We start from the raw sequence: 13,075 nt of genomic DNA on the forward strand, positions 1-13,075 counted from the left end.
CTCCTTCTGTGAACACATTACTTTCTAGGAGCTTGAGTGCTAAAGGAAATGATAATTTCCTTGTGTCCCTCTCTCTGGATCTAGCCGCAGGAGTGTTCATGTCTCAAGAAGAATCCAGTTGCTAATGTTAGCAAGCCCTGTACCTGCCAGGCAGTGGGCACATCCCCGAGAATGCCCGCAGGGGAGTGTCTGTTTTGGAGCAGACTGACCTGCCAGGAATGTGGGTTCTGTTGTTTGTCAACTTTGAAATTTAGGCAGATGACTGGCCATCTGTGAGTCTTGATTTCCTCAGCTGTAACGGTGGCTCATATATTTACTCTGGGAGGTCAGTTGTCTTCCTTTTAACACACAGATGAGGTGGCATTTGTTAAGTACCCTTCACGGTGCCTGGCGTGGCGTGCATGGTCCTCATGTGACAGGGCTTCTGTAGTAAAGCCTGAGAACACCCTGCCTTCTTGGTTGTAGGGGCATCTCAGCTTGTTCCCTTCTTGATTTGCCTCCTGTGCCTCCTGGGGAAGGTCTTTGGGGGCAGGAACGAGCCTACTCGTCTGCCCAACCCCCGGTATGGGGGTGTCTGGTGGGGGCGTGACTGTGAGCTGCCTGGAGGCCGACCTGCCCCCTTCCTCTGGTTCCCGCCAGGTTCATGTGTGACGACGTGGACTTCAACCTGAGGGTGCACAGCGCCGGCCTGCTGCTCTGCCGGTTCAACCGCTTCAGCGTGATGAAGAAGCAGATCGCGGTGGGCGGGCACAGGTCCTTCCACATCACGTCCAAGGTGGGTGCGGCCGTGTGCCCAGAGACAGCTGCTGCCCGTGGTGGGAAAGCTGGCGGGGAGGCCACCCGGGCACCTCTGAGTCAGCGGGGTGGGCTTGACGGCTGGGCAGTGAGAGTTGCCAGTTGGGAGCCCTGAGAAGGGAAAGACTCTATCGAGTTTCCCTTCTCATCTCTGGTTCTGTGTGTGTGTGTGTGTGTGTGTGTGTGTGTGTGTGTGTGTGTGTGTGTGTGCGCCCGTGCGCGTGTGTCTCCCTGGTACATGCCCACCACCAGCCTTCCCGTGCACCCTTGCCCTCACCTCCACCCCCAACCTCACGCTCGCTCTCCACGTGGTTTCTTGAGCACATCTCCATCAGTGTCTTCGCTGCTCACTTGTCTGGCTTTTCTGCTGGGCAGAGCCCTAGGGGGTCAGATGTGGTACCATGCTCTTCTTACGGTCCCTGGGACAGCGCCTGCTAAATACTATCTGAATGGGACTGACAGGCTAGCCTGATGGGTGTGCCATCTTCCCTGGAGATAGCCTCCAGGTGGGGGGAGATGTGTCCTCGGCGATCTGTATCCTCCAGGAACCCATAGGTCATTGGCACACTGCCTTGAAGGTCCCTCTGATCCATGGAAGAGAGTGGCAGAGAGGAGCTGGAGAGGTAGGCAGAACCTTTTCTGCCGTGGGAACATGCTTGACTTCAGGAGTAATGAGCACCCACTGAAAGGTGTCCATCAGAGGACTTGAGTAGTCTTATGTATATGTCCCCGGTCTGTCTGGCTCCAGCCTGGGAAATACGTTGGTGATGGAGTAAGAAACTATGGCCTCAGAGGGCCGGGCCATCAAGAGGAAGACCAGTGGGACTGGACAGGAGACAGAGGGGATCTGGAGGTCAGGGGGAAGGCTGGCCCTTCCCAGAGGCTGACATCTCAGGATTTAGGGGAACATTGGGTTTGTGGGTTCTCTTATTTTTTTCTAGACCAGACAGCCATGTCTCTGCATGGAGTGGTCATTGTCTATAATCACTGATCCCGTGGTCAGTTTGCACACGTCCCACTTTAGTTAAGCCAGATTTCCCTTAGTGGAGAGCTTCACCGTGGACGTGTGTGTTCTCACATCACAGCTGCACACAGCCATCCACGCCGGGAAGGCCCGCGCTGGGTCCCCGGGAGTGGCTGACGCCCGCCCGCCCCCACACAGGTGTCGGACAGCCCCATGGCCGTCGTGCCCGCCCAGTACATCTGCGCCCCCGACAGCAAGCACACGTTCCTCGCGGCCCCCGCGCAGCTCCTCCTGGAGAAGTTCCTCCAGCACCACAGCCACCGCTTCTTCCCGCTGTCCCTGAAGAATCCCGGCCACCCCGTGCTGTCCGTGGACTGCTACCTGAACCTGGGGTCTCAGGTAACCGTCTGAGGGGGGCGCTGTCGAGTCCATCAATCAGAGAAGTCCCTCAACACGGGAGCTAGAACCCAGAGCTTGGAATTATAGCCCCCCAACTGCGTCAGCTCCAGCCTGACCCCTGCTTTACAGCCGATAAGGTAAAGGCTGAAAGAATTGAAACAGTGCACCCCCTTATCAAGGGGCTTCCCTGGTGGCTCAGTGGTAAAGAACCTGCCTGCCCGTGCAGGAGACACAGGAGATGCAGGTTCGATCCCTGGGCCGGGAAGATCCCCTAGAGGAGGGCATGGCAACCCACTCCAGTATTCTTGCCTAGAGAATCCCATGGACCGAGGAGCCTGGCGGGCTACAGTCCATGGGATTGAAAAGAGTCGGACACAACTAAACTGACTTAGCACACACACCCTGACGTGGAAAGTTAGCAATCAAACTTACTACTCATGCCAGAACATTTCTGACTCTCAAACGAGGTAATGAATAGGTATATCTGGGTAAGTCTCTGGGTTGATGTTTAGAACATAAGATTTGAAAATGACACTGAATATCGTTTTTGGTCCTCCAAGCCTGGGCTTGACCTGGCAGTTAGTGTGTGTTGGATGCAAAGCTCCAGCACAGTGCTGTGGAGTGTTTCGTGGGAAATGACATTTTCTCATGGATTGCTTTCTTTTCCCCCCAGATCTCTGTGTGTTACGTGAGCTCCAGGCCCCACTCCTTAAACATCAGCTGCTCTGACTTCGTGTTCAGTGGACTCCTGCTGTACCTCTGTGACTCTTTTGTGGGAGCTAGCTTTTTGAAAAAGTTTCACTTTCTGAAAGGTAACTTCTCATGCTCTTGCGGTGGACCTTCACTTGAATGGCTGTCATCAGTGGCACCTCTGTGGAGGTGAATGTGGTCCTCGTCCTTTTTACCAATGAGTAGACTGAGGCTCAGGCTTCCCTGGCGGCTCAGTGATAAAGAATCTGCCTGCCAGTGCAGGAGACACGGGTTTGATCCCTGGGTTGGGAAGATCCCTTGGAGGAGAACATGGCAACCCACTCCAGTATTCTTGCCTGGAGAATCCCATGAACAGAGGAGCCTGGTGGGCTACAGTCCACGGGGTTGCAAAGAGTCAGACATGACTGAGTGACTAAACAACAACCACAAAACTGAGACTCAGGCCATGTGACTTCCCCGGCGCTCCAGGGAGGCACAAGAAAGCTGGGGTGGGATCCCAGGGTGGCTCCTCCCCTCTACCTGTTTGCACAGAGATAAGACACATCCCCTTTCCTCCCAGTGACCAGAAGATATTTTCAGCTTTTCTGCTGCTTTTCAGGCCAGGCTCTTAGCCTAAGCATGCAGACTCCTTAGACACTTTTTCTTCTTGGTGGATGAGTTCTTCTTCTTTGTCTTAGGCTGCTGTGTGCATCTTTACTTTTCTTCTAATCTTTCTCCCTCTATAGGTGTTTTCGTGCTGGAGTGGTTGAGAGTGGGAAATGTTCATTTCAGTATGACTTAAAAACACTATTTCCAATCCAGCTGGGATCCCTAATTGATCTTCACTTTTTCTTGGTTGGCCATGACACCCACCTTCCTTTCTGCGAGGTGTTGAGTGAGCACCGGGGGGTTGCATAAGCTTTGGGGAAATAGTCAGAGGTTTCCACAACATTCTGTGCTCCTGGGAAACATCTTGTCTAATAGACGGAATGAACACCCATGATTATTGATGTGCGCTAGGTGTCGAGAGGAGGGAGAGTTCATGTTGCCAGGCAGGAGGAGAGGCAGGAGGTGTGTGGGGCCTGGGCGGGTGGACAACTGCGATGGGTGAAGAGGGAAGGGTTAGGCTATGGGGCAGGGTGTTTTCCACCGGGGGCTAGAGCTGAGGATGCTGGTTTGTGATCCTGAGAGTCTGTCTCCTTCTCCCCGTCTGCTCGCTTCTTTGCCATCATTTCTTGGTTCCATGTTGTCTCATCTGCCAGACCTGCCAAGTCGCACGCTCACCGTCTGGCTAAGATGACGAAGCAGCCCCTGGAAACAGGCGCTCGCTTGGACATCTGGTCCTTCCCTTCCAAAAGCAGCATCGTCTTTTGCTCTGGCAAACGGCAGCCTGGCAGGAGCTTTCCTGCGCAGAAACTCCCCTGTTCCGGTCACACACCTCTGCGTTGTCCTCACAGGTGCCACCTTGTGTGTGATCTGTCAGGACCGCAACTCGCTCCGTCAGACAGTTGTCCGCCTGGAGCTGGAAGACGAGTGGCAGTTTCGGCTGCGAGATGAATTCCAGACGGCCAACGCCAAGGAGGACCGGCCGCTCTTCTTCCTGACCGGACGGCACATCTGAGGGTGGAGCCTGCCCAACCTCAGGCTGCTGAGGCTAAAGGAAGAATTACAACCCCGGGGCGTCTGGACCGGGACGGGACCCAGAGGTGTCTGTAGGCCACACCTTCACGGTAGGTGCCAGGGAACCGTAGGTCCCAGAGATGCTCGGAGACTTACTGAGAGCAACGGGGACGAGTGGATGGTGAGCAAGAACTCCAACCCCAGACTTCTAGGTTCTGGGCCAGATCCCACCGCCCTGGCCTGTATCGAAGTCCATTTTATGAAGAACAAAGTTTTGCCTACTGTCACATCATCCATATGCTTCCATGGACACACTTGGACAAACTTGACTTTCCTCTTAGTTCTGAAGGGTCCCTTTTGGATTAGCTTGTAGAGATGCCAGCATTTCAGATGATGGATGTGATGTTGGCTAAGTAGGTTTCCCTCTAACCTACTCCAGAGCAATAGTCCAAAAGACCATTTTAACCTAAAGCCTGGACACAAGGAAAAATGAAGTAGGTTCACTTAATTATGAATTGTGTAAGTTTACTCTTTTAGAAACTAGCCCAAAGGCATCAAATTTAATAAAGTAAAACAAATAGTTTCACTTCAGAGCAAATACGATTCTATTAAAATAGTATAGGGTAAATACCCTACCTCTTAGAAAGGGCAAAAGTAAAAAGAAACTTAAAAAAAAAAAAAACTACAGGGGTTGCAGGAAGGAAATTAGGGTTGCAGAGACTGACCTTGAGAAACAAAATTTGCCTTACAAAGGAAAGAGAGCCAAACGTCTTACTTGAAACAAACAGTGAAAACAACCAAAGTGATAGGGAAAATAGTTGATAAGAACTAGACTTCTGACTCTAATTTATTGAAGCTCAATTTTTAGCTCCCTGAATTGCTCGTCTTCTCTTCTGAATGTTAGGTCCCCGTCCAGAGAGGAAGGGGACAAAGTAACAGGGTTGTACTATGCTACCCATACTCTGCCTTGCCTGCCAGAATATTTTTTAAACCAGCATGTTAGGGTGCCCCCTAGAGGCCGGGCCCGGGGCCAGGTGCTTTCACAGTTACTGTCTCCGATTACCCTTTCCAGCAGCCTTGTTCTGTGGAATCATTCTTCCCATTCGAAAGATGAGCCAGTTGAGATGCAAATAGTGCATCTCCCCAAGATCACACAGCTGCCGAGAAGCAGAGCAGACTCCGGGGTCCATCTCCCCGCCCCACCACACTGTTTATGGAGTGGCCCGTAGCCAGAGGAAAAGTTGAAAGGTCCTCAGAAATGAATCAGCAGAATGCACTCTTGTCCATCCATCTTAGACGTTTATAAGCACTCTAATGGATACTAATCCAAGAAGGAATTATGTTCAAAGATGATGCCAAAGAGTTAATGTCAATCTTTACTTCCCTGAGGAAAAAAAATAGTCCACAAGTATAAAAAATTTAAATCAATGTTTCTAAAAAACGATCACTTTGTATATGTCATTATTCCTATTTTGGAATAAAAACTTACCTTCTTGAGTTCTAATTTCTTGAGTCTTTCATAAATGGCAGTTTCTGGGCTACTCTTCCCATTTTATTTGTTAATTTAAAGTTGAAAAAAAAATAACATTCTTGTTTGTTCCAGCCTTATAAATAAAATTCATAATGCATGTATTGTTTCTCTGGTGGGAATGAATTGCATTGTCTGAGAGAACTACCTCCTTGAAATCAATGCGTGACAAGAAGGGTGGTTTGGGAAAGGAAAGAATAAATTCATAAAAGTAAGAGTACACCAAGATGTGCTTCTTGTTCAGCTGCTCAGTCGTGTCCCGCTCCTTGCAGCCCCAGGGACTGCAGCACACCAGACCTCCCTCTCCTTCACTATCTCCCTGAGTCTGTTCAGACTCGTGTCCGTTGAGTCAGTGATGCCATCCAACCATCTCATCCTCTGTTTCCTCCTGCCCTCAATCTTTCCCAGCATCAGGGTCTTTTCCAATGAGTTGGCTCGTCACATCAGGTGGCCAAAGTATTGGAGCTTCAGCTTCAGCATCAGTCCCTCCAATGAATGTTCAGGGTTGATTTCCTTTGGGATTGACTGGTTTGATCTCCTTGTAGCTAATGGGTTGAAGCTCAGGCTGAGAGAGTGTGGACCCCCAGGTAGGCAGGGGACCTGGGGGGCCAGGCCTTTGTGAATAAGACAAGCTCGCAGCAGCCTCCTCTCCATGACGTTCTTTTGTCCCCACAGTCATTTGAGGCAGTTAATAGCAGACATGAGCTTCCTAGTACAAAAATAAACTCACAAGTAAAACTCATAACAAAAATAAAGGAAATGTTATAAGGGAGGAGGTGGTAACCTCCATAATGAGTCAGTACAGCAAACAATCCTATAAAACAAGTGTAATTAAATTCAGGGGAAAAGATGATACTGTATCCAGGACCAAAAAAAAAAAAAAAACCATCTATTACAGATCTTGGAATTTAAAACCTCAGTGGGCAGATGAAATAGACTAGCTCAAGAGTGGAACGGACCCCTGGGAGGTGAGCTGAAAAATGTCTAGAGGATAGCACAAGGAATGTTCCCAGGCTCTGCTCACCCTTTACTTCTTCCTCCATTCACTGCATATCAGCTGCCTGGCCCTCCTGGACCACTGGGGCCACTGCCAGGCTTGTGCCCACCTCCGCCCAGGGTGGTCTTCCCCCTCACATCTGCCTGGACCCTCCCTCACTTCCTCTGGGCCCGTAATACTCAAAAGCCACCTCCTCGATGTCGTCATCCCTCACTGAGTGTACCTCCTAACAGAACATAGTCGTTTAGTTATCTTTGCTTCTTTTTTTTTTTGGTCTTTCCCCTGGAAAGTAGGAATTGTATGAGATAGTTTCACTGCTCTGTTCTCAAAGCCTTGATTATGCCCAGCACATTGTGGGTGCTCGTGAAATGCCCATTGAGTGAATGAATGAATCTCTTCTATCTTAGCTGATCCCAACATGGGAGCTGGGTGTGGGAGTGGTCAGTGATGGAGGAATTGATAAAAGGAGTGAAACTGAGCACAAATTCTTGGTTTACTAGGCGTAGAACTGTATTAAAAACATTTAGAGTAGCTGCTAAAAGGAAAAAACTGGATGGCCAACACCTTAAAACATCAAAGGGAAAATCAGCACGGACAAAATCAGTGTAGGAATTGAGTGGGTTCGGGAGGGGAATGGGGTAAAAAGCGAGAAAACTTGAGGAATAAAGAACACATCTAGAACTACCAATGATCAAACTAATTTTCTTGACTCAGACTGTGTCAAGAAAGCTAGTCAGACTAGGACTTCATTTTTAAAAATTAAGTAGGCAATTGGATGTTTTAAGTTAAAGTTCCAGGTTCTACTCTGGGTGATAAGACTGTCCCCAAACTTTGTAAAAATGCCAACTATGAAATATGAAGAACTCTGAGAAATGTGAGAAGGGGTAAATTGTGTAATCATAAAGGGAGACTAGTACATCTCTCGCAGAATTAGAGAAAGAAGACCCACAGAAATGAGAGTTGGTCTACAGTAATTAGCCTTCAAAGAGGAGAGAATTCTTGTATAATAAAAATTCGAGAAAATGTTCTGAGATAGATAGTAGTGATGGTTGCATACATTGTAAAAGTGCTAATTTTTATGTGTATGTAAACACAATAAAAAAAAAAACCCTCCCAGAACCTTGGGAAAGATGGAATCCTGTACTTCTGCAAGGCCAGATAACAATCACCCCAAAACCAGATAACAATAGTCAGTTCACACCAATAACACTGATTCTTTTTTCCTGAATGCTTTCAGCAATCTGAGACTCTTGCAATAAAGGAGGAGAACTCGTGCTCCAAGAGTAACATTTATAAATGGATGTCAGTGTTCTCAATATAGGATGTGGCAGTGCAGAGGGCATGGAATCTGAAACTGGGAGACTTGGGTTCACTCCTTGGTTCCTTTGCCAAGTCACCCAGCTCCATATGCTAGCTATGAAATCAGCAACAGTGAGTAGCAAACTTTTTTCACCATATACTATGGTTAGGTATGTTACTAGATGACTAATTGTCCATTATTTCATTTAATCATCACAATTAACACTTGAAGTAGATCATTGGTATCATTTTACACAAAAGAAACTAGGGCTCAGAAAGGCTAGGTGACTCATCTGAGATCACACAGGTCTCAAGTGACAAAATCAATCTAGATTCATCCCTGCAAGTGTAAGGATAGTTTCACTAACGTCACAGCTGCTTCTTATTTTGAGTCATTTACTCCCACCAATACTGTATATTAGTAGGTGCTGTTGGCTTCTAAGTATACTGTACTTCTAAGATCAGAATATTGATCCAGAATTTTCTCATTGAGAGGAGAGGTGTTGGGTTGCCTGTTGAAGGTGGTTCTGGGTTCACCATGTACCACAGGCAGCACATAGGTACCATCCAGAGTCCAGGAAACCCCCAGCATCAAGGTTTAGAAACCACTTCCAATAAAGATGTCTACACTAAACCTCTCAGGTCTGGCTTCAGATTCTGCGGACAGCCCTTATTTCAGGTAAAACCATGAACCAAGGGCAAGTCCAGTGTCCACAGCTGCTGTTTCTTTTTCAGTCTGCTGGTTTAAGACTTCCAGCTCAAAAGGAATTAGCATTTTAATGAGCAAAACAGTTGGAAAGGCCAGTACAGAATTTTCAAGTCCTTTAGGTCTAGAGGAGAAACAGAAATTCTGTGACTGCATTTGTCATTCGCCAAATAGACTGTCCCAGTTTCCTTGTGCCTTTTCTTCTAGAACTCTGGCGAGCAGCAGTTTTTCTCTCTTAGGATCTTTACTCTGTGCAAGGTTTTTCCTTGGGTGGCAATCCACCCAGCCAGAAAGAGTGGGTTTTAGGTGGTGTTGAGTGGAATTGTGTTCGTCCAAATGATATATTAAAGTCCTAAGGAGAGTGAAAAAGTTGGCTTAAAGCTCAACATTCAGAAAACTAAGACCATGGCATCCGGTCCCATCACTTCATGGCAAATAGATGGGGAAACAGTGTAAACGGTGGCTGACTTTATGTTTTTGGGCCCCAAAATCACTGCAGATGGTGACTGCAGCCACGAAATTAAAAGACGCTTACTCCTTGGAAGAAAAGTTATGACCAACCTAGACAGCATATTAAAAAACAGAGACATTACTTTGCCAACAAAGGTCCATCTAGTCAAGGCTATGGTTTTTCCAGTAGTTGTGTATGGATGTAAGAGTTGGACTGTGAAGAAAGCTGAACACCAAAGAATTGATGCTTTTCAACTGTGGTGTTGGAGAAGGCTCTTGAGAGTCCCTTGGACTGCAAGGAGATCCAACCAATCCATCCTAAAAGAAATCAGTCCTGAATGTTCATTGGAAGGACTGATGTTGAAGCTGAAGCTCCAATACTTTGGCCACCTGATGTGAAGAGCTGACTCATTAGAAAAGACCCTGATGCTGGGAAAGATTGAAGGCGGGAGGAGAAGGGGATGACAGAGGATGAAATGGTTGGATGGCATCATCAACTCAATGGACATAAGTTTGAGTAAACTCCGGGAGTTGGTAATGGACAGGGAGGCCCGCATGCTGCAGTCCATGGGGTCGCAAAGAGTTGGACACGACTGAGCAACTGAACTGAACCCTCAGTCCTTCAGAATGTGAGTTTAATTGGAAATAGAGTTGTTGCTGATGTAGTTAGTTGAAATGAGGTCATATTGGAGTCAAGTAGACTCCTAATCTATTTGTAAGTGGTGTCCTTATAAGAAGAGAAAGAGTAGCAGGGAGAATGCCACGGCCCCATGGACACAGACTGGAGTGGTCCATCTACATGCTAAGGAATTCCAAGGATTGCTGGGGACCATCAGAAGCTGAAGACAAGGATTCTTTACTAGAGCTTCAGAGATGGGCTTTTGAGATCAGACCACAGGACTTCCCAGATGACTCAGTGGTAAAGAACCTGCCTGCCAATGCAGGAGATGTAGGTTCAATCCCTGCCTGAAGAAGGAAACCCACTCCAGTGTTCTTGCCAGAATCCCTGGACAGAGGAGTCTGGTGGGCTACAGTCCATGCGATCTCAAAGAGTCGTACATGGCTTAGTGACTGACCGAAAACAACAGGGGCATCACCGACTCAATGGACATGAGTCTGAGCAAGTTCTAGGAGATGGTGAAGGACAGGGAAGCCTGGCGTGCTGCAATTCATAGGGTCATAAAGAGTCAGACATGACTGAGCAACTGAACAACAACAGGGGTCCTCTGCCAGAGCCACAGCCCAGCCATGCAGGGCAGAGTGGGGCTGCCCCTCCACATACCCATCTGGAGCATGTCCTTGTCCATCCACCGGGCGGCCTTATGCCCGACTGCAGAGCCACCTGACAGGAGGTCCCCGAGACCAGCGCTGGGCGACTCCTTTCCTGGACGCTCTTCTTCCCCAACAAGGAGGGTGGTTGACTCCGTGCAGTGTGTGGTCATCGCCTCTGGCCTTTTCTCACAGCCTCTGGGGCTGGGGGCTGGGATAGTTGCCTCCCAGTCACGCAACGGTCCCTTTAAAGCACCCCAGGCCGTGTGCCCAGGCTGGGCCTTCCTCCTCCAACCGTATGTCCTGTCTTCCTTGGCCCATTCCAGCTTCTCACTTCAAACAGGGTGCCGTCCAGGTGTGCGTGTGTGTAGTGTGTGTCACGTATGTGGTGTAATACATGTGCATGCATGTGTGTGCACATAGTGTGTGTGTGGTGTGTCTGCACGTGATGTGTGGTGCATGTGTGGTGTGTCTGTGATTGTGTGCATGTGGTGTGTCTGTGTGATTGTGCACACATGTGTGTGGTGTGTCTATGTGATTGTGTGCATGTGGTGTGTCTGTGTGATTGTGCACACACGTGTGTGGTGTGTCTATGTGATTGTGTATGTGTGGTGTGTCTGATTGTGTGCCCGTGGTGTGTGGTGCATGTGTGGTGTGTCTGTGATTGTGTGCATGTGGTGTGTCTGTGTGACTGTGCACATGTGTGTGGTGTGTCTATGTGATTGTGTGTGTGGTGTGTCTGTGATTGTGTGCATGTTCTGTGTGTGGTGTGTCTGTGATTGTGCGCACGCTTGTATGTGGTGTGTCTGTGTGATTGTGTGCATGTGGTGTGTCTGTGATTGTGCTCGTATGTGTGGTGTGTCTGTGATTGCATGCACGTGGTGTGTTTGTGGTGTGTCTGTGATTGTGCACACGTGGTGCATGTCGTGTGTCTGTGTGATTGTGTGCATGTGGTGTGTCTGTGATTGTGCTCGTGTGTGTGGTGTGTCTGTGATTGCATGCACGTGGTGTGTTTGTGGTGTGTCTGTGATTGTGCACACGTGGTGCATGTCGTGTGTCTGTGTGATTGTGTGCATGTGGTGTGTCTGTGATTGTGTGCATGTTCTGTGTGTGGTGTGTCTGTGATTGTGCGCACGCTTGTATGTGGTGTGTCTATGTGACTGTGTGCATGTGGTGTGTCTGTGATTGTGCTCGTGTGTGTGGTGTGTCTGTGATTGCATGCACGTGGTGTTTGTGGTGTGTCTGTGACTGTGCACACGTGGTGCATGTCGTGTGTCTGTGTGATTGTGTGCATGTGGTGTGTCTGTGTGCGCGTGTGTGTGGTGTGTCTGTGTGACTGCATGCACGTGGTGTTTGTGGTGTGTCTGTGACTGTGCACACGTGGTGCATGTCGTGTGTCTGTGTGATTGTGTGCATGTGGTGTGTGTGCACAGTTGCTGGTTCTGACATGAAACAGGTGGGTGATGGTGGATCAGGAGTTGGACTCAGTTCGGAGAAACATCAATACAGTTCATCAGAAAGAACCTTTTCTGGGTCTTTCTATTCTGTGCCCCAGTTTTCTCTTCCTGCCCCTTCGCAGGCCTGTGGCTTCAGCAGCTTCTAGACACTCACAGGAAAACCGCCCTTTCTCTGTGGGCCCGGGCCTCACAAGCCTTCAGGAGCAAGGCTGGCGTGTCAAGCCTGTGCAGACGGGAGGCAGTGGGGCTGTGGAGGACTGGAGGGAGCCTGCCTGGATGAGAAGGGTGGAAATGCAGCTCTTCTGAGCACCATGCTGGCTGGAGAGCATCCGGGGCTGTCCTGCAGAGCAGGTGGGCATGCAGGCCAGAGAGGAGAGCGGGGCAGCTGGTGACCGCAGGCTCTCCGGAGCGCACAGAACACCCCGGTAAGGTGAGCGGCTGCTCCCTTACTGGGAAAGACTAGAGGGTTTTACTACGACCTATGTGACCTAACAATGCAGTCAGCCCTGGGTGCTGTTGACTTGCCATTTGTGGAAATTCATGGGATGTCTGAGTCCACAACCTGTAAGCGCTGGTGGACTTCTAGGAGAGCAGAAAAAAAAAAAAGAATAGTAGTAACAACAGTAACAACAAAAATAATGGCAGCGAAAATATATTCTTTATTATGCTCTAGGCACTAAGCATGTAGTCGTCGGACAGCAGGAAAAGACGGGTATTATTCAGCTCCTTCATACAGATGAGGAGACTGAGGCTAAGAGGCCTAAGTGACTTGCCTGCAGATACACAGCTGGTCAGCGGCAGAGCTGGGTTCCTTTTCGATCCGCCTGATCACGCGGCTTGAGTTATTAGTGTTGAAATTGCTGAGCACTAGAGGGCTAGGCAGTCAGGGTTGTTCTGCTCA

The 13,075-nt window shown here is 48.9% G+C and overlaps 1 protein-coding gene across 1 annotated transcript in view; it reads left to right on the plus strand.

The window, feature by feature from the left end:
• GREB1 (growth regulating estrogen receptor binding 1) overlaps positions 1-4,665 on the plus strand; it is a 66,919-nt gene extending 62,254 nt beyond the window's left edge. Inside the window, exons 29-32 of the mRNA XM_065927189.1 lie at positions 640-775; positions 1,958-2,158; positions 2,832-2,970; positions 4,306-4,665. Coding sequence (XP_065783261.1) covers positions 640-775; positions 1,958-2,158; positions 2,832-2,970; positions 4,306-4,469 — 640 coding nt within the window. The 3' untranslated portion in view covers positions 4,470-4,665. The remainder of the gene's footprint in view (positions 1-639; positions 776-1,957; positions 2,159-2,831; positions 2,971-4,305) is intronic.
• The last annotated feature ends 8,410 nt before the right edge of the window (positions 4,666-13,075 follow it).

This window comes from Muntiacus reevesi, chromosome 3 (assembly GCF_963930625.1).
Source record: "Muntiacus reevesi chromosome 3, mMunRee1.1, whole genome shotgun sequence".
In the NCBI taxonomy this organism is placed as follows: Eukaryota; Metazoa; Chordata; class Mammalia; order Artiodactyla; family Cervidae; genus Muntiacus; species Muntiacus reevesi.